The 24,831-nt window shown below is 37.0% G+C and overlaps 1 protein-coding gene across 1 annotated transcript in view; it reads right to left on the bottom strand.

The window, feature by feature from the left end:
* Positions 1-24,831, bottom strand: part of LOC134679591 (cadherin-related tumor suppressor) — a 141,852-nt gene that overhangs the window by 13,916 nt on the left and 103,105 nt on the right. Inside the window, exons 2-3 of the mRNA XM_063538544.1 lie at positions 7,637-7,945; positions 6,927-7,160 (exon numbers count right to left, since the gene is read on the bottom strand). Of these exons, the coding sequence (XP_063394614.1) occupies positions 6,927-7,160; positions 7,637-7,945 (543 nt within the window). The remainder of the gene's footprint in view (positions 1-6,926; positions 7,161-7,636; positions 7,946-24,831) is intronic.

A 24,831-nucleotide genomic window follows, 5' to 3' on the forward strand; every position in this document is an offset into this window, starting at 1 on the left:
CTTAAAAATATCAATATAAAATGCGACGTCGATGTCGTTTGGATATACAACAGGTCCAGGAGCGGCAACCTATCCAGTTAGTGTTGTTCAATTTTAAACTCTGTGATTATGAAAGTAAACGTCAAAATTGTCTACAGTTTTATGAATCTATTTTATACATGGTGAATTAAAACACGCTCGGGGCCATGGACGTCCTTCGTTTCCGAATTGCCTACGCGCAGGGGTTTACGCGTCGTGCAATATATTTTTTATACACTTTTATTATTTTTATACCCAAAAGGCATACCGGCAAATAGCTCGGGTAGTGCTTTACGAGGTAATTGTGCAGTTTCAAGTAGGAAAAACAAAATAATATATGTATTTTTAACTTGTCTTATAATATTTATGGCATTTTTGTATTCAGGTGTAGGTATCCATCCCTCATCGGGCGGCTACGGCAAATGTTACTCGTACAGGTAAGAACTTTGAAACGGTTTAAATACGTGAAACTATGATAATATGTAGGGATGTACCGACTAGTCGCCGACTAGTCGGGAAAGCCGACTATCCGGCCACATTTGTAGTCGGCGATTAGTCGGCGACTAGTCGGCAAAAATGGCCGATTAGTCGGCACTTTATTAGTGAAAGAAAAACAGAAAAAAAGAAACCAACAGTCAATATTTACCATATGTTTTATGTCTATTTTACCAAAATACCTATTCCGGGTGTGGAAACTATTGTTCATATAATTCTCAGGTCGATCTCAACTGACGTGTAATTTCATGGAAGTTCTATACTTAAAGGATTTTATTATAATTCAGTTTTTGTTTTTTTTTTAATGGTGGAGCCATGGGAAACTACGAGTATTAATGTTATTGCAAAATTTAGAGACTTATAAACAGGGCACGTTCCTCGTAAAGACGCTGACCACAGGGGATAGGTTCTTAACTGGCGACTACGTATGAGAAATAGAGCCTTGGAAATACCTCCTACAAGTTGTACCTACTGACGGTCTGCTCAGGATCGCAAAATAAAAAAAAAGACAGAAATTGAACGAGGAGTCTCTGAACCTGTAGAGAACACCTTTTAGCCAAGCTAATATATGAATAGCGCAACCAAAATAGCAAAACTATTGTTTTTCACCCGAACTTATACGAAACTAATGATCTGGCCGACTAGCCGACTAGTCGGCCGACTAATCGGCCATTCGAGCGCCGATTAGTCGGCTAGTCGGCTAGTCGGCCAAATCAATAGTCGGTACATCACTAATAATATGGTATTCTTGTAATATGTAAGAATTTAAATAAAGTTGTGATTATATACACTTATAACTAAATAAAAAGCCGGCAAGTTTATACCTCCCGCGCCGAACGTTGGTACTTTCCCTACCTACTGGTCCCTATTACCGCGCAATTGAATATGGAGGTATTTAAGTACCTACTTATTCCATTAAGAATCGTTTATAAACATCCCAGCTTACATACGTTCCATTTATACATTTTATAATGGACAAGTGCATAAGAACTGATCAAAAGCAAATGCGACAGGCTTTTGTCCGACATATCTGTGCTACTTATACATCACGTCCAATATAAGTTGTCCGGTCAACGCCCTCTTGTAGATCTATGCTTAGATAATTCTTTGGACCGCAATAAGCCTCGAGCGGAGACTAAATCAGACATGTGTACTTTAAAAATAAGCTTTTAAGTGTCTATTACTACTCTTAGAAATAATAGGTACATAATGAGTATTTTAGCGTACGGATTTGCGGGACGTGTGAAATGTTTTTAGGCGGGATATGCCACGACCGATTAGTGATATTTTGATGTAAAAGCGTTTTGAATTGATCTTGCTAGTTCGAAACGTCGAGTATGATCATACAATCAGAAATATTGTCTGATTTTTTAATGAAAAGTCTTTGACGTTCGATTTATTGGCGCCCACCGTGATTTAGAACTCTTACAATCTCTATATTTTTTATTATGTCTTAGGCAATGACTAGCGACCTGCCTGGATTTGCACGGGTTACAAAAAACGTGGTCTTCATACTAAAAAGCAGTCATTTCACATCCACTAGTTTATTAATTCGTGAGACAGACAGACGCAGCGGAGGATTAGGGGAAACCGAGGTGAGTTGTGACAGAGGAGAGTTGTGATTGTGACATCGTTGATTTTTTGGAATCTATTAACTAAAAACAAGGTCGCAATAGAGCGCGTTTGTTAATTCAAGTTACGAGCTAACAAACGCACACTGTTGCGAGCTCGCTAACAGTCATTAGATTCCAAAAAATCAACAATGTCACAACTCTTCTCTGTCAAAACTCATCTCGGTCTCCCCTATGTTTTACAAAGTGATGCTGATGTGTCAAAATGTGACGCACCATAAACTCTTAATTCGTGCTTAATTCTCACTTTTATTTATTATAGATTTGCCATCTAAGTTTAATATCAAAAATAATTGTAATAAATTTTTAAAGTTAATATTTACATAATGGTACCTAGATAGGTATGTAACTTCTGTAGGTACATTCCGTTCTCTCGGAGTAATAAAATTAATTAAAAGCCATTAGTACAACACTCAAGTTAGTGCTTAATTGGAAAATAGGCTTTATTTTCACCGTTACCATTTTATGGGTCTTACCTACTCTTTTAATAGTCTCTTCCTTATCTACCCATTGACACTAAACTTTTAATTGCCAACAATATCCCTTGGGCGTTGTGATATTAGAACTTGTCTACGTTGGAATAATAATGCTTCTGCTTTTACGTGCATATAAAAATAAGGAAGATATTGCTCATTCATTATGAGGTAAAGGATGAAATAGCTATTTAGGAATAGGTATTAAAACATTGGATTTCTGCATAAAAACGATTACCCAGAGAATGTTGTTAGAATTGCTAAATTAAAGATATTTACTATCGAAAATACGACATAAAAGTTATGTTATAATTATAATTTTGTTAAATCATGTAACATAATTATTTATACGAATGATTTAAATGCCTGACCGACGCTAATGTATACATCGAATCAATTATTTTTTTACAAAAATTACATTTTTGAACAAATCTTATGACATAAATGTCATTCTACAAACCCAAACTCAATGAGTTTGTGTATAATCACCATGATCAGTTCGATCACCGGTTTGTAGGTTTACCTAATTTAATCCTACTGCAAGTTTATTATGGCCTATGGGTTATGGGTTCTGATTGAATTTCCAACATCTGACGTAACTAACATCGCAAGTCAAATAAAAGGTTGCGAATGTTATATTATATCTACTTTTGACTTTTGACTTTGTAAGTATTTACTTGTTCAGTCAAAATGCGACAAAACTGAAAATTAGGGATGTACCGACTAGTCGCCGACTAGTCGGGAAAGCCGACTATCCGGCCACATTTGTAGTCGGCGATTAGTCGGCGACTAGTCGGCAAAAATGGCCGATTAGTCGGCACTTTATTAGTGAAAGAAAAACAGAAAAAAAGAAACCAACAGTCAATATTTACCATATGTTTTATGTCTATTTTACCAAAATACCTATTCCGGGTGTGGAAACTATTGTTCATATAATTCTCAGGTCGATCTCAACTGACGTGTAATTTCATGGAAGTTCTATACTTAAAGGATTTTATTATAATTCAGTTTTTGTTTTTTTTTTAATGGTGGAGCCATGGGAAACTACGAGTATTAATGTTATTGCAAAATTTAGAGACTTATAAACAGGGCACGTTCCTCGTAAAGACGCTGACCACAGGGGATAGGTTCTTAACTGGCGACTACGTATGAGAAATAGAGCCTTGGAAATACCTCCTACAAGTTGTACCTACTGACGGTCTGCTCAGGATCGCAAAATAAAAAAAAAGACAGAAATTGAACGAGGAGTCTCTGAACCTGTAGAGAACACCTTTTAGCCAAGCTAATATATGAATAGCGCAACCAAAATAGCAAAACTATTGTTTTTCACCCGAACTTATACGAAACTAATGATCTGGCCGACTAGCCGACTAGTCGGCCGACTAATCGGCCATTCGAGCGCCGATTAGTCGGCTAGTCGGCTAGTCGGCCAAATCAATAGTCGGTACATCACTACTGAAAATGTCAAAAGTATCCATGCACCAAATATATACCTACAAAATCATTGTCCTTAACCGAGTACCTAGATGGCTCTCACTTGAGGGCCTAACAATCGTAAAGCATGGCGGCCAAGCGACTCTTCCGACGTATACTTATCACCCCTGTTCACGATTTTCCGGGTTATTTATCAATCAGACTTGACCGTAACTTAAGTGTTTTACGTTCCCTAAAGTGGACAATTTATTGATACCGCTTATGATTTAATTCGGTGCGGCCAGTTAATGTTGACAAGCTTTATTTTAATTGTTAATTACTGACGCATTCCGGGCTAAAGTGTTGTGTTAATTACAAGCTATACCAGTAGTAGCGAGAGATAAAATAAATAGTGTGTAGGTACTGTGGACGGACATGCGATACGGTTATTTATTGGCAACAAATAATCGAAAGCGGGAGCGGAATCAATCAGGCCACTGGAGGCATGTAAGGGCAAGTTCTCGTGTAAGGTAAAGGGCCCCTGGCCGCGTAGCCAAGATGCCGATCGCTTACGCTCAGTAGCGATCGAAACGCAACCGTCACTGTCGCACTAATATGGAAGTGTGATAGAGAGACATGATGGTTTTCGTTGTCGAAGCGATAGCGATTGTAACCTTGGCTAGGCCGGCTGTTTCGGCAGGTTAAGGCTCTTGAGAGTGAGTTGAGAGTTTGTGTATTTTTTTAAAATATTACTAAGCATATCATTACCTTGAAAGCTTTTGAATATGTTATATTAGTTCTTTGTTAATAATTTAATGTATAAACTGTAGGGTTTTAGTTGAAACTTTTTTTTATATGAATTTTTTCGTGAACCTCTTATTTGGCTCCCATTTCGTGATACAAATTTAGGTCAGCTCCTAAATTCATGAATTCGTGTCCCCTGTTTCGGCATAAAGTTTTCTTAGAGTAATTGGTGATAAATTGATAATTTGCTGATAATCATTTTAAATATTTAACGGTCTTACCTACTTACGAATAATTGTAAGGTCAAATAAATAATAATAATAAAAAAAAAGGTTAAATTGAGAGCTAGCTTAAAGTTTTTTGTACTCGTCGACTTTAATGGTTGAATTAAGACTTAGGTAAACCATATGGGTACTTTAATACTTAATTAAAAGTCATACTATTTAATTTATTTTATTTTATTTATTTTATTTTATTTTAAATAAAAAAATAATATATAGAATATAAAAAAAATAAAAAATAATAAAAAATAATTATTATTTACATAAAATAATTTACTATCTTATACGTTAAAAATAAACATACACAAAAATAAATCAAATTTCAATAATAAATAAAATTGTGCTAGTAGTTAATATGAGAATACGTGGAACATACCTTAAAATTTTTAACTCGGGTCACATTCAAACTCGTTTTATGAGAATTCTAGTGAAAAAAACATATACCGAATTTCGCTCATACGAAACTTCATGAAATACATTAATTGTTTTCTAATTTATTTTTTTAATTATCTTTGTTGTTATATTTAAAAACAAGCACTCAAAATGTGTCTAGAAAATCCTTGATTCGTTAGTGGCACGAAATAGGAGACACATGTAAGATAAAATGACCGCTATTTCGTGAGTCGATTTATTGCAATTTTAAGTTATTTCTATGCATATATTCAATCTTTTTTCTTATCAAATCAATTACCAAGGAACCCACAGAAACACTCCCAAAAACTTTTATTCGAATGGGTTTAGCTTTTCCTTCCTATAAGCTTAACAAGTGAGAGCGCGCACCTTACGCCTAAAAAAAGTGCACGCATACAACACAGCTATTCGCGGCCGTCTAACTGTTTCGACCGTCGTATTACTCTTAGTTTAATCACTAAAATATTGGTTATCATTTTATTGAAGAGATTAAATAATACAGATTTTTTTCATATGTATAATTTGAATAAAAGATATTTGAATTCCTTATTATTTGCGCCAGAAAAAAAACTAACGAAATAACGTACTAACACGAACTTGGGGCCGTTTACCTTACTCATTTGCAAATATACCAATAAAAATCCTTCGCAAAATGTCAAGGTTCTTGAAGTCCTCAAGCGGTGTTTCGCCTGAGTGCGAATACTTTGCATGGTAATCACTTAATTTATTATAAAATGTGTTTAATTGAACATTTGGTCTGTCTTTACGGTCGCTGCACCTTTTACGCTGTCCTTTATCTTACTTCTTTTGTTAATTGAGAATAAACATGACTACTCAATTATCTGATTGGATTATGTTTTAATTTGCTAATTATTTGTTTGAATTCGCGGAGATCAAACAAATAATATCATCAAACATAAAAGCGGCGGATTAAATTCTCATCTCTGTGGAAGACTATCATTTTGGATTTTACTTTTTCAAGACATTGAAACAATTATAGTGACTAAATCATACAAAAAGATCGAATAGCATATTTATAGCGAAAATCTACTACGACTAAAGCCCCGCAGGATTGCAAGCCACATGGGCGGATCTACAAACATTGTTCAAGCGCGCGTAGCGTGGCCATGCGCCTTGGGAGGGTCGATCTATATTTGAACTTAAACACCCTTTTTTTAAAACATGTGATAGATACCAGCTATAAAACTGCTTCACAACAATCTGTCCTTTTAAGCTAAATGGCCACATCTCAAAAACAAATGATATTGAGAAGGACACTTTCAGATAAATAATTTAAGGTACATGTTTGCATTCAATTTCCATTTGAGATATCACCATTTAGAAGAGGGGTCTTAGTTAATTAGCCGGTGCGGAGTAGTGGACTCATGGGCTGATGATGATGAGCATGTAAGTGACCTGGGTATTGGAGCATTAAAGTCGAAGACCAACGTGTTCCTTACCTCTTCATAGTCCAGCCTAGCAGTGAGCGTGAACACGCCAGTCTGCGGGTTCAGCGAGAACACGTCATTAGCCCAATCGCTGATGAGCGTGTACGTGAGCTGTGCGTTAGGCCCCGCGTCCAGGTCGAAGGCTGCCACCGTGCCCACGATGGAGCCCCGGGCGGCGTTCTCCAGGATATCGAAGGAATACGCGCTCTCTTTGAATACGGGCGGGTTGTCATTGGAGTCCGTCACCTTAACAAACACAAAGTCCATTAATTCACGTTTAGATTTGCTGGCAATTCTCAGAAGATATTCAAATCTATTCGTATGCTTCCAATCACTTCCTTTAATAATTTTATGGAGTTTCGGCTGATTAATGATCAGGTGATGAATTAGTTTTGGTACATACATCTTGTTTTACTTACTTTGCTGCTATTCAAATAAGCTCTGCAGCGAAAAGTCTTATGAGCGCTATATACTTAAATGATTTGATATCTGCTCTTATTTAGGCAACTAATTACTCTCTTTGGCACAAATTGCAGCTAACATAAAAACTTTTTTTTTATATTCGCTTCTAAAGTTTCTTTGTGTGTAACATTTATAAATTTCTTGAAAAAGTCATAAATATACATATAATCATACATATATGTATATTATTATGATATATATATAATATATTACATTTATAAATTATACATTGCATATTAAAAGTAACGACGAAAACTCACCTGCACAACCACAGTGACATCAGTAAATTGCACTCCATCGTCAGCTCTGATCACGATTTGGTATTCAGAAATCGTCTCCCTATCCAAAGGATCCTTCAACATCAGCACGCCCGAGTTTGGATCCAGTGTAAAGGGAGTATGCTCCTCCGACAGGATGCCATACGTGATGGTCCCGATGGTGTCCGGGTCTTCCGCGATTATGGTGGCCACCGGTTGCCCTGGCGCCAAGTCCTCCGAGGCGAAATACGCCGGTGGAATGTTTTTGAACACCGGGGGACTGTCATTTTTATCCAAGATCACGACCTCGACCTGAAATAAAAAAAGTATCGTGAATAGATTGAATAATGGACCCTTGTCAAGTTGGACATTTTAGGTAGATATAAATAAACTAAATGCTAACTTATGGGAATCAGATTTAGTAGGTATATGCGGTAAAAAATGATGAGATGCATATTTACTAAAATGGAAACTTTATTACATAGGTTTATTGTACACGTTCACATGCCAACATTATTTCTCTATATTAACTCCATTTCTTGACAAATAAAAGATAAGCAGGTGCATTTTTAAATAAACTAAAATGCTATTATACAATTTCCAATACAATGCTTCTTAAAGTTAAACAAAGTGAAATCGTAATAAAGCATTTAAACATGTCTGGACTGCCACAAAACCGTCTCAGAAGAAGGCTGGTGATGTTTTATTCATAAGATTGGCACAAAATCGGCCAATTTAACACAATATAAGAACACAAACCAAATTAATAATTCTAAAAATGCAGCCAGCGAGCGGCTGGCTCGACAAATGTGTGACTCCTCCGACGGGCGGAATAATAAACACAATGTAGCCCTTTAGGGACGTGAAACTGTTCGGCTAGGGACGATGGTCCTGTGGGACTCAGTACGCTCAAACCAGTCAGGGTAAAAACACCAAAACCACGGAAATGTTGGACCTAAACCACGACACAATACAAGTTATGTCAACGCCACAATGTGTTCGACACGTCCCGAGTCGTGAATTTTCTCTGTGCGAACCACTATATGGTTGCAAATTGCAACAATGCAGTTAAGACGTACAAAAAACAACAATATGCACCCATGCAAAGTTTAACAACCATTAATGCGCACTTTGTGTGTTAAGACACTGCAGTTTAAACGCATCTACCACAAATAAAAAACCTTTAAATATTTTTATGATTATCTTGAAAGCCTAGCTGTATCCATAGATTAGTATACGTTATTACTGTAAATGTATCTAAACTAAATAGATCGAATTCAAAATGCATAATTTTATTATTAATTTATAATCGAAACCCGATGTTCACTGGATTAATGTATCATATTCAGGGATCTTCGGAACCTGCCTAAATTATTGTTGCTTTTTTGTTGCTCGTTCGAGTACCTTGTCCGGGCCTGAGATGAATTGCATAATTTAATGATTTCGGGTGTCGTTAAAGAACTGAATTGAAAGAAAATCAAGAAGAAATTGAGCAGGAGCGCTCTCGGCTTTCCTATCTGTGGTCCTATGCATTCATCAATATGATTAATGAACTTGTTTCTCTTACGTTATTTTTTGTTTCCATTTTGTTTCATACATCATTTCTTTTGTTATACCAGAGGTGATACCTACTGCGGTTTTTATGAAAGAGATTTGCAAAGAATTGAGGTTTCATTATCCAAAATTTAACACTTTGAAATTTGATTTGTATCTCTTATCAGTTTTAGCAATTTAAATAACTGTAGGTAAACATGCCAGAAACCTTTTATACCAAAGTCCTGAGCATGACTTACTAGATAAGACCATCTTCATATTCTTACACAAAAAATAGTGAGTTGATTTTATTGATCCGTCCAAAGGTAACGGTCGTTGTTTAATTCTCATTGCCTGCGATGCATCAGAGAGATAAGATTAATAAAGTCAAAAGCGAGCTTTACAAACGCAGCCGGTGGACGTTTACAAAAAGCCATTCGGAACAAACTCGACAATTCAACAAAGGAACAGAGGAGTAAAAGACCAAGACGCTAGCATTTCGTCATCTGTGAGTAGATCGGTGCTTCGGAGTCGAAGAATTCGGGGCACAATGATCGGGGCCGTCACAGATAAGAGCGCGATTGTGGAGAGTTCCGTGCCCTCGGAGGACGCGCGCCGCATTTGTTATGATGACTCAATCTTTTCATTGTAGGGTAGAGTCGAACGACTCGATAGGTGCCTACAGGAATGCTCTTGACGCCTACGTAACGTAACAGAAGCAGCAATTAACGCTGATTGTCCGATCCCACTTCTTACAAAATAAATTGAAATGTGTTAATAAAATTTGTTGTCCGGAGAAAGTATGAGAAACTCTTGGAACTATTGTGGTAATTTTATTGATATTTCTTTTTATTAGTGTTTTGATGGGAAAATTAAACATATGCTCTTTATTGGTAGTTTAAATTTTAAAATAAGAGACGCCTGGCGTGGTGCCACACAACGCTTATAATATTAAACAAAAAAGATTTATCATGAACAAAAAGCGTCCGTATAGGTCGTGGTATGCTAGAGGACCCCCTGCCGCTTATGTTTGAAGTAATCGATTAAGGGAAGAGAAATGACAGAACGTCGGCTTAGAGGGATCATCGATTAGTCAAGTTTCGTTAATTGATTACGCTCCGCTACTAGATTAATAAGAACTCATGAGCGTTTTCATGTAGTGCACCATTCATTATTAATTCAAAGATGTATTAGGACAGAGTAACAACGATCATACTAGGTAAGCCTATTAGATCTTACTATAAGTTCATATTTTTATATTCGCTGGTTTTTAGGGTTCCGTACCCAAAGGGTAAAACGGGACCCTATTACTAAGATTCCGCTGTCCGTCCGTCCGTCCTTCCGTCCGTTCGTCCGTCCATCCGTCCGTCCGTCCGTCTGTCACCAGGCTGTATCTCACGAACCGTGATAGCTAGACAGTTGAAATTTTCACAGATGATGGTTTTCTGTTGCCGCTATAACAACAAATACTAAAAAGTACGTAACCCTCGGTGGGCGAGTCCAACTCGCACTTGTCCGGTTTTTTAATCACCGGACATCGACCCTGTCTCGTAACCAAAAAAACTTTCCGTTTGTAAATTCTTTTTGGAAGTAATTTTAGGAACATCAATCATTAAAATCGTTTACTCCGGAAAATTCACCGGCAATCCTTTACAGCCACATGTCTGCTCCATTTCTTGAATGCAATTTATATTACACCTTGCGATAGAAAGAATATTGTGGTATGGAATGTTGAAGGAAAATCAAGATTAATTACTACCACCTCTATAATTCACCTGCCAGATCTTTTTGCACATTTTTGTCAAACAACAACATTAAATTCTGGCTAGGTATAACTGCTAAACTACTGCTAGGATATTATTGCTTCTAACAAAACAAAGCTAAAATATGCCTCCGTATCAATCACTTCATTTCCACGTCAGAGAATATTGCGTACGTTCTTGAGTTTACGTGAAAAATGTCCACACTTATCATTCCAATCGGTTACCGACCGCAAGCGAAGTTTCCTTACCATACATTTTAGCGACATTTTTTAGAGGATAGGTACTCTAAAGGCTCATTTAGACGGTGCGAGAACTCGCATGCGAGTTTCATTACATTTCGGTATTTGATTGGTCGGTAACGAGTAACGTAATGCGATTTTAGTTGCATTGCGGACTGTGTAGGTTACGTCCAATTCCACCGACCGATCAAAACCCGCAATGTAATGAAACTCGCATGCGAGTTCTCGCATCGTCTAAATGAGCCCTTAGTCTGGTCTTCTTGAGTCGATCGCTCGGGTAAACCATGACGTTACGAGTATGAGATGAGTTGCAGGGTTCTGCGCCCGCATAGCGAGCGGGACGCCGACGGGTATGGTGACATCGTTTAGGCCCAGTCTATGTTAAGACAACCTTGCACGTGCATTCAAACTTAACAGTTTCAGACCAACAAATTGACTTTAGAGAGGACACTAAGTCTAGCAAAGAGTTCTGTAATACTGGTATTCTTGAGTCGATCGCTCGGTATACCAAGTTATAATTCACAGGGCCCTGCGCCCGCATAGCGCGCGGGACGCCGACGGATATGGTGGCATCGTTTAGGCCCGCTCTGTGTTTAGACTGCTCGTGACTGCGCGCGGCCCGCTATACCCCCGGGACTCGTTACAAATTATGTTATGCCTAAAGATTAGTTGCCGGAGCGATAGCGAACGGGGAGATATTTGGATGCGCTTTATCTGAATATCGTTTTATATTAGAACTAATTTTATTGAGTCAGGTGTCTTAATTTCCAAGGATAAACTCGTACTTATGTCATGTTAGACATGTATACTAAAATTGCTGTGTATACTAAAATTAAAGTATTCTCTGTCGTTATTGTAACTTGTATCTGTCACAAGGTACTTGTTATCATTATTTTCTAGCGTTTTTATTCACGTCCAAATCATTTTAAATTATTAAATGATAATCATTATTAATTGGCCACAAGTACCTATACCTACTAACAATTTATAGTAATATTTTATTTTTTATAAACCTTTTTATTTATAAACCTAAACAAAATACGTTTTATGTTATGCATATTTTGGTTGGAACCTAAAAAGCACGTTTAAATGGAACTATGCGCCTAACTGCCGTCTGTTGCCTTTCTAACCTAAACCGACGTAAGCTTTGCCTAAAGCGGGCCTGTTACGTCCGTTTCGTACGAGAATCGGTGTTCTTGCATCATAGACTGTTTACCACAGACACCGCACAAAGCGTTTATCAGGACTCGTGGTCACCTCGCCGCACATATATAAACGACACGGCGCACCTGGAAATGGAATGGCTGACTGTCAGTCAATCACATTCTGCAACATTTTATACCATTACAGCCAGTAGCGAACCCTAAAACTAAATTTTGCTGATTATTATTTGTAGTATAGGTATATAAGTACCTATACTACAAATAATAATAAAATACGAGTGATGGTCACCCCACATTAATAATTATTCTCATAGTAATTAAGTGCTGCCGTACTCGTGTACGAAAAGTCAGACACCGAAATAATAATCTAAGTGTTTGTAAATTTACAGGAACCAAAGAAGTTCTTATTCTTTCTCTACACTAGTTCGACTTACTATTTAATTGAAACTTTATACTTATGAAGTTTCAATTAAATAGTAACTCGTCTTTTAACTTGAATATAAAGCAATGTTGTGTCAAAAATGTGAGCTTTCGCGGGAATGAATAATACATGTGTGACACAGCTGTCAGAGCTGTGCCACTGTCATACGGCTAAAATCCAATATGTTTCATCGAGTAAGTAAATGATCTGCGTATCGCATTAGCATCGCAACGCCCACTCGGCTATCGCATCCCCGCAAATATATGTAAAATATGCACAAAGAACCCCGGATAAAGTGCAGCGATACTGCGACGCAATTTGCATCGCTCGGGGCCGGCGAATATTCGGCGATATCATGGACCAACAAAACAAGAAGACTGGCAATGTCAGTGAACGGACGTTATTTTGTCCAAAAGTTCTAAGCGCCGAATAAAATGCATGGAATTGAACTTGGTGAACTAACTTAATTTTCACTCAATTGATGGCGCTACGGAATCCGAACCCGAGAACAGACGTCTTATAATGTATAATGTAATGAACTGAGTCATCATAACTTGAGTAGGTATTGGAGAAATATGATTATGTATAGTCGTCGACGGTCTTCTTCTTTTATTTGTCCATGGCAATGTTTGAAATAGCGAGAAACGTCACCCGTTTTGGGAATTCTGGGGGATGTAAATGATGGTACCGGGGATGCTAATGACGGTGTGAGGTGATGCTTGACCTGTTGCTAACGGTTTCGGCGTTTTGAGGTTTAAAAGTGTAAAATGAGGATATTTTGGCATCTGTACGTGATTAGGTACATTCGTGTCTGTGTCTGTTAAGTCAGGTTTTTTTATTAGAGAAAGATATATACTTTCAGAACAAAAAAGTTGTTTATATATGCTGCGCTTTGCTCTAGCGTTTTGAGCACGTTTTATAGATGTGTATAATATTGACCTACCTACCTAATTTTATTAACATACCTAATTTAGGGAGTTCTAATACGTGCTACTTTTAGTGCTAAAACTCAACAAGGGAAGGCTGTCACTTGAGGGACTTGTTTATTTTATATAGAGGTATGGTTAGCACTCTAATAAGTTGAAACTTCCAACTTATTAGGGTGCTAGCTAATAGCCATACCTCCATAATTCTTGCAACTTGGAGCCTTAAGTTCCAGCATGTATTTAAGTTCATTCGTGCCAGACCTGGAGGTAGGTACTTACAATACATAAAATTCCATGCAATTAAATTTAAATATGTATTTATGCAAGCATTTGACATTAAGTGGCACAAACCAAAGTGTTTTAACCACAATGATCACTGGAAATTTGATCAATTTCCCAAACAATTTAAGGATTGCGTGAATTGGAAAGTTGTTTTACGTGCCGTATGATTTCGCTGCATATTTTATCAAGTCCCGTATTCCTAATGGGTTTACCACCCAAAAAGGGTGTAGGTATTGGGTACCAGCGTAACATGCCATCGAATAAGGTGAGTTGATGGACGAGAATAGTGTCTGCCGGCTTAACACAGGAGCGCCGCGACAGTAGGTATCTCGCGAGACTAGTTACCCGTATTTTTCTCACTATATTCGTTAATATAAGAGAGGTAAGTACAGTCAACTGTAAAAATATGGGTGCACAAATCATCTCAAAAATATGTCCCATAGCTCTTATGTCGGCGAATTAAGAACTATGGGACATATTTTTACAGTAGACTGTACCTAGAGGTAGTCTATCTCGTGCCGCTCCTGTGCTGTTTTACTGAGATCAAGTGAGTGCAAGTCTACTGAGATCCAGACACACTGTTCTACCACTTGAGGTACGGAAGATTGCCCGATTGTGGTGAAAATTTCTATAATATCCTTGATTGCTTTATAAGCCTAGCGACATCTATACCTACTGAGAGTACTGGCCCCCTAGCCAAGGTTACAATCGCTATCGCTTCGACAACGAAAAGCATTATGTATCTCTATCACTCTTCCCCATTAGTGTGACAGTGACAGTTGCGTTTCGATCGCTACGGAGCGTTAGCGATTGGCATCTTGGCTACGCGGCCTGTACTGAACTACTTATGATGTATCTGCCGGATAAAGCGTATATGGTAATCATTAATAACTTAATTATTTGATATCAGCGGATTTGTCTGATGACGACTTTAACTTTTTCCTTGAAATTATTTTTGGAATTCCTCATTGTTGGACGGCTCTGAAGACAAAAAAATCAAGGTCATTTGTGTTGGTTTTCCTAGCCATAAAACTCGCTTTCGCTCTTAGCGACTGGAACAGCGCCGCAAAACGCCGCAGTTAGCGGGTCGCACGCGAACACAATTTCGCCTAAATTCGCAACCTGAGGCGCCCGAGCCTATTATTGCGTGATCGATACTATAATTTTATAATAACAGAGTTATTTTTATTTCACGATGGTGATAAACAAGTGTACGTACTACCTGAACCACTGCAGCCTTCATACGAGGCAACACAGCGCATTTTCAGAAATTCTAGCAATACTCTTCAACTACGTACGTACAGAGGGCCTACCGCGAACCACGTTCGACGTGTTGCCTTACGCACTTGTCGCACTTACGTACGAATTTACAAGTGCGACAGAGAGGCGACACGTTGAACGTCCGTTTATAAAAGTACAAATACATATGTTACAATGTAACAAATTAACGACAACATCGCGTGCTCTCAAGAAGTTGAAGAATACTTTCCTACATTAGCTATGCAAAACAGTGGGCCAATCAGTTAGGAGAATAACCCATGCAACAGTTGGTTAGGTTGCTAATATGCATATAAAATCCCTTAGTAATCTGAGAGACATGTAAATGATATAGACTGACAATTTCTGTTAAAAGTTGGTCTCTTTTCTATTAATGTACGTCTACGTAGATAGAAAAGCACCCGCCCCTTATTTGTCCTATGGATTTGAATTTCATGACGTCATCTATTAAAGTCTCTACCTAAAATATAATAAGCAGCCGTCATTGTCAGCAACGTGCTTTATAAAAGTTATAAAATGCTAAAGACCTTAAAGCCTAATAGTTAAAACAATGATGAATGAAGGGAATATTGTATGGAAGTTAGTATTGACTTTTTGACTTTTCTCTGGTAATCAAAGCTGGCGCATAACCCTACAAAGAACCACACAGGAATAAGAATTCTACTACTTTGTAAATAAAGTTCATAGTCAAAGCCAGTGCCATGATCAGCAGACCACGTTGCATGTACCCGAGGGTCGTAATACCAATTCTATTACCTGCTCAATTAAGTTCAAAATCAATATCAATGCCATGACAAGACCACATCATAAACTTTCCCGGTTTCCCAGGGCTCTTAATATCAATTCTATTATCTTCTTCATAAGATTCAAAGTGCCACGGCAAGCTGAACTCGTTGCCTATACCCTTGCCGGGTTGCCCGAGGCTCGTGCGCTTTCCCAGAATGACAAAATTGCTCCATTCTTAAACTGAATTTTACGCAAAATTGATACTTTATTTGTCGATATCAGATAAATGCGTAATAACTGTGCTTGGAATATTTTAGCACGCAAATTACAGTGATTTTAAATCAGTAGGTAGTTGACATTTTAATATTTTAGTCAATAGGTCGTACATAGTTAGAAAGTCTTTCATTTTTCAGCTTGAATAAAACTGAAAAATAATTAGCGCATATGTCTACCAGTATTTTTATCGGAACACATGTACTCGTACTGGCGTCCCTCTAGGTAATTATACAACTTGGTTTTGCTAAATGGATAACAAATATACCAACTTTTATCTACTACTCTACCTAATTAAGCTAAATATAGTAGGCCATTATAATATTTAAACATTATGTACATAACAAAAATATCACTTCACAAGGGTCAGAGGGGTTCCAAGCTTTGTTTAGCGCAATTTAAACACAAAACATGACAAGGAACAAAAATAAAGCAAAGATAACAACTGAAATGAATAGCGGAAACAATCTAACAGTTTGCCGTAAACAATATTCGCCCTACAACTGTTATTCCACATTTAGCTGACTCTTACACTCAGGTGACCGGTATAAAGCGCACCACGATTACGACTAAGGCCCACTTGCACCATTCCGCTAACCCGGGATTAATCAGTTAAACCGTTAACCTAATGTCAAATTGTACTGGTAACCATGGTAACGCCAAGTTTAACCGGTTAACCCCGGGTTAGTGGAATGGTGCAAGTGGGCCTTAGTATTATAATTGTAAAGGTCAGTTATACTCTGGTTTAATTGACTGTTTGTGTGCTTGCAAACAGGAATATGCGGCAAATAAATGAAGTACACGAACGAAAATCACGACCGCTGAATTTTTCAACGTCGCTCGCGCATCGCGATCGACTCCGGCGCAGCGGCGACCACAAAGCGGGGACGATTAACGAACTGGGACCAAATAAACCATATCATTTTATTACGTAATGTTTATTCATTCATTTTAATGATAAACTTGGCTAAATTGTTCATAATTACTACCCTAATTAGGGGGCCCTTTTCTTGTACCGGTAGACTTTTGGGACAACGATTAGTGTCTTTAAGAATGTGCAAATGTGCACCATGCACTTATACACTATTATCATTTTATAACAAGATAATTAAAAATAAAATGTGTATGTATATTTGCTAAAAATACCTACGCCAAATTGAGTGTGAGAGCTTCCTCGAACGTCTGAAATAATCATGAAGTTTTTTGTTAGGCTAGGTAGAAATAGTTTATAAAGACAAAACGTAGATCTATCTAGGCTTGGAAAACTCATTTCCTCCATGATTTTATTGTATTGTAAGGTAGTAATTTACAACAATAGTCAGTCAAAAAGCACTTACACCATAAGTACTACTTACACACGGCTGTTTACGAAAATTACACCACGTTTTCGCCTCATCACCAGTCACAACAAAAATAATAGCAATAACAAAAGAACTAACACGCCCGCCAAATCGCAGGTGGTTCTAACGATTTATCGGTACGCGATACGTCCGATAATGAACGGCCACTTCTGTCGCAACACACCGATTTCGGAGTGCCCGTCGGTCATCTAACGATGGAGCGATAATTAAGATCGGAGCATTATTTACGCCCGCAGCGTCCCGACTGAGTCGGTCACGACTTTTTCCGAGTCGACCCGACTATTGTGCGCCGTGTTTAGTTTGGCTAGCCGCTTTCCGCACGGCCGATTTACACGCTCAACTATAGATACGATTTGTCTGTCTGATAAAGATAAGTGTATTGAACCCGAGCCGACGTCTGATCATTTTTTAGGTCCATTCTTCGGATTCGTAGGCGCTTAATTATAAAGAATGAGTTGGACAGTAATTGGGCAGCGACTAGATAAGTCCTGTTTGCATTTTTAATCGACGTAAGTACCTACATTTAATTATAATTTATCAGAACGACGGTAATAAGTACCTACCTATCATTTTTATAAATAGGTACATACCTACGTTACCTATCTGTAATGTAAAAAAATTAAGAATATTTGTACAAATTCTTATGATTTTGAAGATACTTACAAGCTTATATAAGTACCTAGGTATCATTACTTTCTTTGCTAGGCATTTTCGCAGGTGTAGGTAGGTACTATGGTTGGCTTCTATCCACGTGATAAAATAAGTGTCATTTTTTAACACCACGCGATGCGATTAAAAAAGACTGACACTATCATGTCACATTCAATATCTAATGTATGTATGTACCTACTACATATATTATGGTTTGTTAACTGGCGTTAATATTAAAATTATACTGATTATTCTTCAGCACAGGAATGTCAGACAAATCATTTCTCTAGATGTAAATAAAGTAGCAGGCGTCTAGATGGTGTCGAGCCACAGATATACAATTAAATAAAAGTCCCATACAGCACGACTTTTGTGTAAGCATACCGTTTCATGGTTGCGTGATAATATCAATGATAACAAAAAAACTCAAACGAAGTAACATATCAATATATCTACCTATATGACAGCGATGGTTTTTAATGAGCTATTACATAAATATTAACCGATTAATTTTTAACTGGTTAGCATTTTTGATCAATTTAGATTTTTTATCAGCATATTTATTTAACGGACTAGATCAACATAAAATTTAATGATAATTAAAGATTAAATCAGAAACAATATTCAATAAATGATTATATGAGATATGTTTGCAAAACTGTATAAGTTGCGTTGTGTCGCTAAGGGCAACCTGTTATGGCTTTATGTCGTCAAAACTTAGGGCATCGGAGCATCGGAAGCTTAATATCAATCGGTGTGTGCTTAGCTAATATTGGATTAATTGTCAGTGTTATGTAGTTTATTTTTTCATAATTTATTTGACCCAAGTAATATCCCGAGTTCCGTGTGGAGTACAGAACCAGAGCTGTCAAAGGTTAACGCTTTACAATCCAGTTATTGTATAGTATAATACACTATAAAGGACCGCAGAGCACCATTTACAATAACCGTCAAATCTGCGGCTGCAATATTTTACACTGCTTTACGCGGTTTAGTATTTTAGTATTTCTTTCTCTATCTATGGCGTAGATATATCTGTGGTTTCAGAGTGTCGCGGGACCGCCCGTCGCGCTCCAACTACCCGCTATAAATGCACTGCCGTAAAAATGACACAATTTATCGGCATTTTATGAGACATTTTAAATCAGAAAATGAATACACCATTACCATTCTGGAAGTTGTATTATATATTAAGGCATTGAATTAATAAGCATCCTAGTTAAATTTTATATCTATGGTTGTTATTGATGTTCCCTATTATACGTAAGTTAGGACTATTAAAAGAAGCTGTCTTATTGTACGTTATAATTATAATATAATATAACATTTGTATACAGAAGTGTCTTTTTGTGTAGTTAATATAGAGCAATAGAACCTTACTTCGATCTTCGTTCAGTCAATAATGATTAATGACCCACAGATGTACATATATTTTACTAGATTTAGTTTACTAGTACCACTGTATATATCAATTATATAAGTAAATGGTTTTAATAGATCTGCCAATAGCAAAAGACGGCAAGAACACAATTTTTCGGAAAACTGTTGGCATGTCACGAACTATCGTAAAACACGTTGAATAGGGCTCCAGAACCCACCAACTAAGGCTGGTTACAACGATTTATCGATCGCCTCTAGGATGTTTTTCTCAACTCCATTCTGTTTTAAATACCTACAGCAAAAGTCATCGACTCCGCGACTGACGTTCGCAACCTCCGATATTACATGACTGTTGACCAGAAATTGAAACTTCACAACTACAACATAAGGTTTCTTTTTAAAGCGTGTCGTTATGTAAGATTCGAGCTTTATAAAAATCTTCTTCATTGGACAACCCACCTAATTGATGTCGGATGTGTATTGTCAGTACTGTTAGCTATTTCTTGAACCCAAGAATCCCATTAGCCAAAATATTTATCCATGTAAGAAATAGTTCTTATCTAGTTTTTGTCATTTGATCGATGGTGCGTGATTGCAAATTAATCAGCAACATAATGACATAAGCATTGGGGCTAGAAAGCTTGGCATTTGGAGACAATGCTAGTAGGTGGGTATAATTATCGGTGTAAAAAGTTGGAACAGGTTTTGATGCTCGACATGAAAGATTACTCTAATGTTGATGTAGTGATTAAATAAATACAGCATCGTAGGTATTGACTTTTTTGGATAAGCAGTGAGTAGTAGCATATTTTTTTTGGGTGCGGGCGTCATCTGTACTAGAATGTATGCAGAATGTTTGTACTTGAGTGAGGCACAAAAAATGTGCTTACAAATAGCAATGTCATTAAAATCGCACACACAAATCGGAATGTGTCCGATTTTTGCCGTAAAATGAAACCGAAACTGAAAACCGAAGGTTCAGTTTTGGTGAAGTTTCGGCTGAAATGCCTGAAATATGATTTCTTTGACCTGCTGAGCAGTCTTTGACCTGTTAGAACAGGAAAGGCATGGTGACAGGCGATAAAAACACGACCATGTTACCGCCGAGAACCCTATGAATAGAACATACCCGCGCGAGCCCCAACAATAAGTTGGGAGATTTTTTAGGATTTAGAATAATACCAGTCGTTTACAAAATGTAATTATATATTAAAACTATGTACTTCAAACTATTATCTTTCAGCTTTGGGACACAAACGCAAGCGTAAATTAAAAATGCCTACAATATGCCGCAGTAACAATTTATACAACACATTTTTGGGTAAACCTGTAGGGCCATATTGAGGATACATAGTTTCCCAATGACAATAAATACAACGGCGTAAAATTCCGAACAATTCTGATCGGACTCAAGAAAGTTTCTCAGTAACCTAGTTCCCGTTTTTCACGGTACCCACGGTGCTTTCATTAAAATTCTTCTTAACTGAAGCATTATCAAAGTCTAGAGCACACAATGGTGGCGAGATCCTTGTCGGCGAGCCACGACAGCCGCGGGCCCGGGTTCGGTTCCCGTTCGACGAAATTCAGGCTAACGACCGCCAGCGATAGTCTTTTGTTACGTTCGATACCGTTTTAGCGTTCCCTAACAAGGGAGCGTTACGAAAAAGTTAGTATCAATATTATATAAACCACTGTAACGGCCTCGGAAGTCGCCGTAAGCACAGTCAGTTCCTTCTTTACCAGATGAAACGAGATAAATAAAAGGAGAAGATATATATTCTATCTGGAGCAGCCTGTGAATTAGTATGTTGCTACGAATGATAAAAGAACATGTTGTAGGTTCTCCCTTTTTGCCATACATACATATTCTTCAAGTCAATTAACAACATTGATTATCAGCGGACGCGTTTTATTTACATACTACTCCCCTGTTCATCCCACACATAAATTCGACATCAGATCATTAAATTTTAACGTTCTTTATTAGGGTTTGAATAGAATGACGTTAAAAATGACTCCAATATGGATTGACTAATAAATCCGGGGTGATTATACCGCGGTTCATTATCGTGCCCTAACCTTAATCGAAATGCAAAAAATTGATGGGACGTCACGGCAAAAATAATTCACACTTATTTTAACCGCCAAAAAGTAAGGCGGGTTATACACGAGCTACGCGATGATACATTTTTTCTTACGTACGCACACAGGCGAAAAATCAATAAAAGTCGGACAAAACCTAAACATTCAGGATTATTATAGAAATCGTATTAATGCAGGTTTGCCAACTAATAAAAACAAAATTACAATTATATTATGACATTTTATTAAATTTTGATCATAATATCTTCTTCTAAAAGCGAAGCTTCTTGGGAAGCGACTTTTTACCACCCAATTTTCTTAGTCCTGTTATATAAGGATCGGAAGACACTAAAAGTCTCTTGAAAGTGTCTTCCATAGCCATTTGCCTAAAAAAAAATGTCGCTTAGTCACATTTTTGATTAAACTAGTCATCGATTAAAATGAAAATTTTGTTAAAATGTCGCGTAAGGTCGCATAAAATAATGGTTGTATGTTAAAACCCAAGTTCTGTAGTTTCTAAAATTGATAATATCAAAACCGGATCTATCAGGAAGTTGTACTTTTCTCCTTGGTGAAGTTGAACAATGTGCAAAAAATACAAGACATTACACTTATTTTTTTTTATAATAAACAAGCAAGCATAGCTATCAAAAGTAACTATTAGTAATTAGGTTATTACCTCCTGGAAGGGTATCCATCATTAAATCACAACTTTCTGGAAGCAAACGATAAATAAGTAAGCACATAAGTAACACTCGCAGAGCACTAAAATATTCGCCTTTGAACAAGTCGAACTTTGGAATGAGAACGTGTCGCGTAGATGACTCTAACATGAAAATGATTATGCGAGTAGCGTGCACTGTTTATTGGACTACCCGCTAAGATTGGTTTTTGCCTGTTGGGGCTACTTAGAAGTTTTTTGGTTTTGTCCGACTTTTATTGATTTTTCGCCTGTGTGGTACGGTTAATCCTTGCTTAAATAAATCGTAGCAAATTACATACATTTAGCCATAGGGCATTTATTAATGTTACCTTTAAATCAGTTCGAATTACACACTTTTTTGGCCTAAAAGTTGATATAAATTTGCTGCTTTTTTTATATATTTTGGTACGACTGGCCATAAAACATCCAAAAAACATATTGTTTTTCATTAATATGCCCGACAACCATATTTGTAGGTACGTATTTTTTTACTCTAACTTTTAAGTAATTCATATATATTTATCGCATCATGAATCGCTATAATGTTTTATGAAAAACAATTAATTTAAAGTATATGTATATGTACAGTCAAGGAATTTAAATTCCGACCCATTTCGTACTTTGTCACAGTGACAACCGTATGAGGTCTCTAGCGGCTTTCATATTGATTGTCACTGTGACAAAGTACGAAATGGGTCGGAATTTAAATTCCTTGACTGTACTACCTATTTGATTTGTCATATGTGACATACCTACTTATTTAATTAAGACATTAATTGAATGAAGCAGATTCTAAAAATCCATCGTCCAGTGCACACAACTGAATGATTCCGTCTCGCCATCGTCTGCACACGACTTATTCCCCCGTGTTATATTACCTAAGGGCTAAGTCAGTTCATTAGGGATCGTTCAATCATTCTTTAAGGCGAAGCGGACTCATCTTACGAATTAAATTCCTTATATGAAAAAATATCTCGCATCATTATAAGGTTTGCTTAAACAAACATAATTTAAGGTAAAACACCCGTAGATTGGCGTAAAAATACAAATAATTGATACCTACTCAGTTATTTTCGAATCAACGCTATCGCTAACGCGTCTTTGAGGCAAATTTGGAGCTGATAATAATTGGAAGGATGCCAACAGTAAGTTAGATTACACACTTTTAATGTCTGTTTTCAGCAATATTCTATCATATCGAATTCGAAGTCCATTTGTTACACAAGCACACAGTACCTTGGCCTTAATTTTGTTTTTTAATTCGCTTATTTTTGTATTTCGCGCGAGATATTAAAAGTTATACGAGTTATAGAGATCTTTTCTCGTGTTTCGCATTTAAAAACTTTAAGTGTATAATGCGGTTAACGGTTAGTTTTAAATCAATCTTAGTAGATACAAACACATATTATTTTATGTTACGCATGGTTGTATCATAATTATGGCACACATAGTCACATACCTTGTCTTAACTTTTGTTTTTAAACCACCACGGTGAAAATCCCTACTGTCCACCGTATGGTTAACACTGGACACCATGCAAATTCATGCAAATCTCGTAATACTGTTTTAATCAAATTAATTTCAAAATTTTCAGTAATTGTTAGAGTTAAAAAAATACGGGACATTTGTTAAGAATTTGCCCTTTTAATTTCCGATGACGTCATTCTTAAAAAAATGTATTTTAAATAAATGAATAACTAAAGTCAAATTGTGTCCGTTCCGTGGTTTCCCATGCCGCGCACGTAACTGACACAAGTAGGGTAAGTGCGTAAGTAGGGTACACTGAAGCCTCCACTTATAATGAAACGAGACGCGTGCGACCCACTTCCGTGACAGATATCTATCTATTAATTATGATTATAACTCGATCTGAGTTATCGGCTGTTACTTGATTAGAAACAACTTTAGAAAATGTGCTTGGATAATTTACGATTATTAGCGTAAAATGGCTGTTACGGTGACCCATTAGCAGAAAGTACATCTGTAAGAATATGAATCGAGATCAAAACACGGATTATTCAGATTAGTTAACATTCTTTTAAAATAAAACTGTTCCAACGTTTTTGTACTTATAATTTCAATAGAGTCGCACCAAATAAAGCGGATTTGATAACCCACGCAGTGTAAGTGTTATTTATACGACATCATTTTATAGAAGTTTGACGTTTAAAATAACACGTGTACTGCGTGGGCTATCAAATCCGCTGCAGACTTTTCTTGGTCTGAATCTATAACATAGATATTCCATGATTGCTTTTTATCTTGTTACCTAACTATTAATATCAAATCCAATATTGAACTTAAATCAGCAAACTGGGCAAACTTAATCGTTGAGTTTTTGTCATGTGGGATTAAAGAGCAGCCGGAAATGCATGACAGCTTTATATTTAAAACGTATCAGATTACTACACACACCG

This window comes from Cydia fagiglandana, chromosome 1 (genome assembly GCF_963556715.1).
Source record: "Cydia fagiglandana chromosome 1, ilCydFagi1.1, whole genome shotgun sequence".
NCBI classification, from domain to species: domain Eukaryota; kingdom Metazoa; phylum Arthropoda; class Insecta; order Lepidoptera; family Tortricidae; genus Cydia; species Cydia fagiglandana.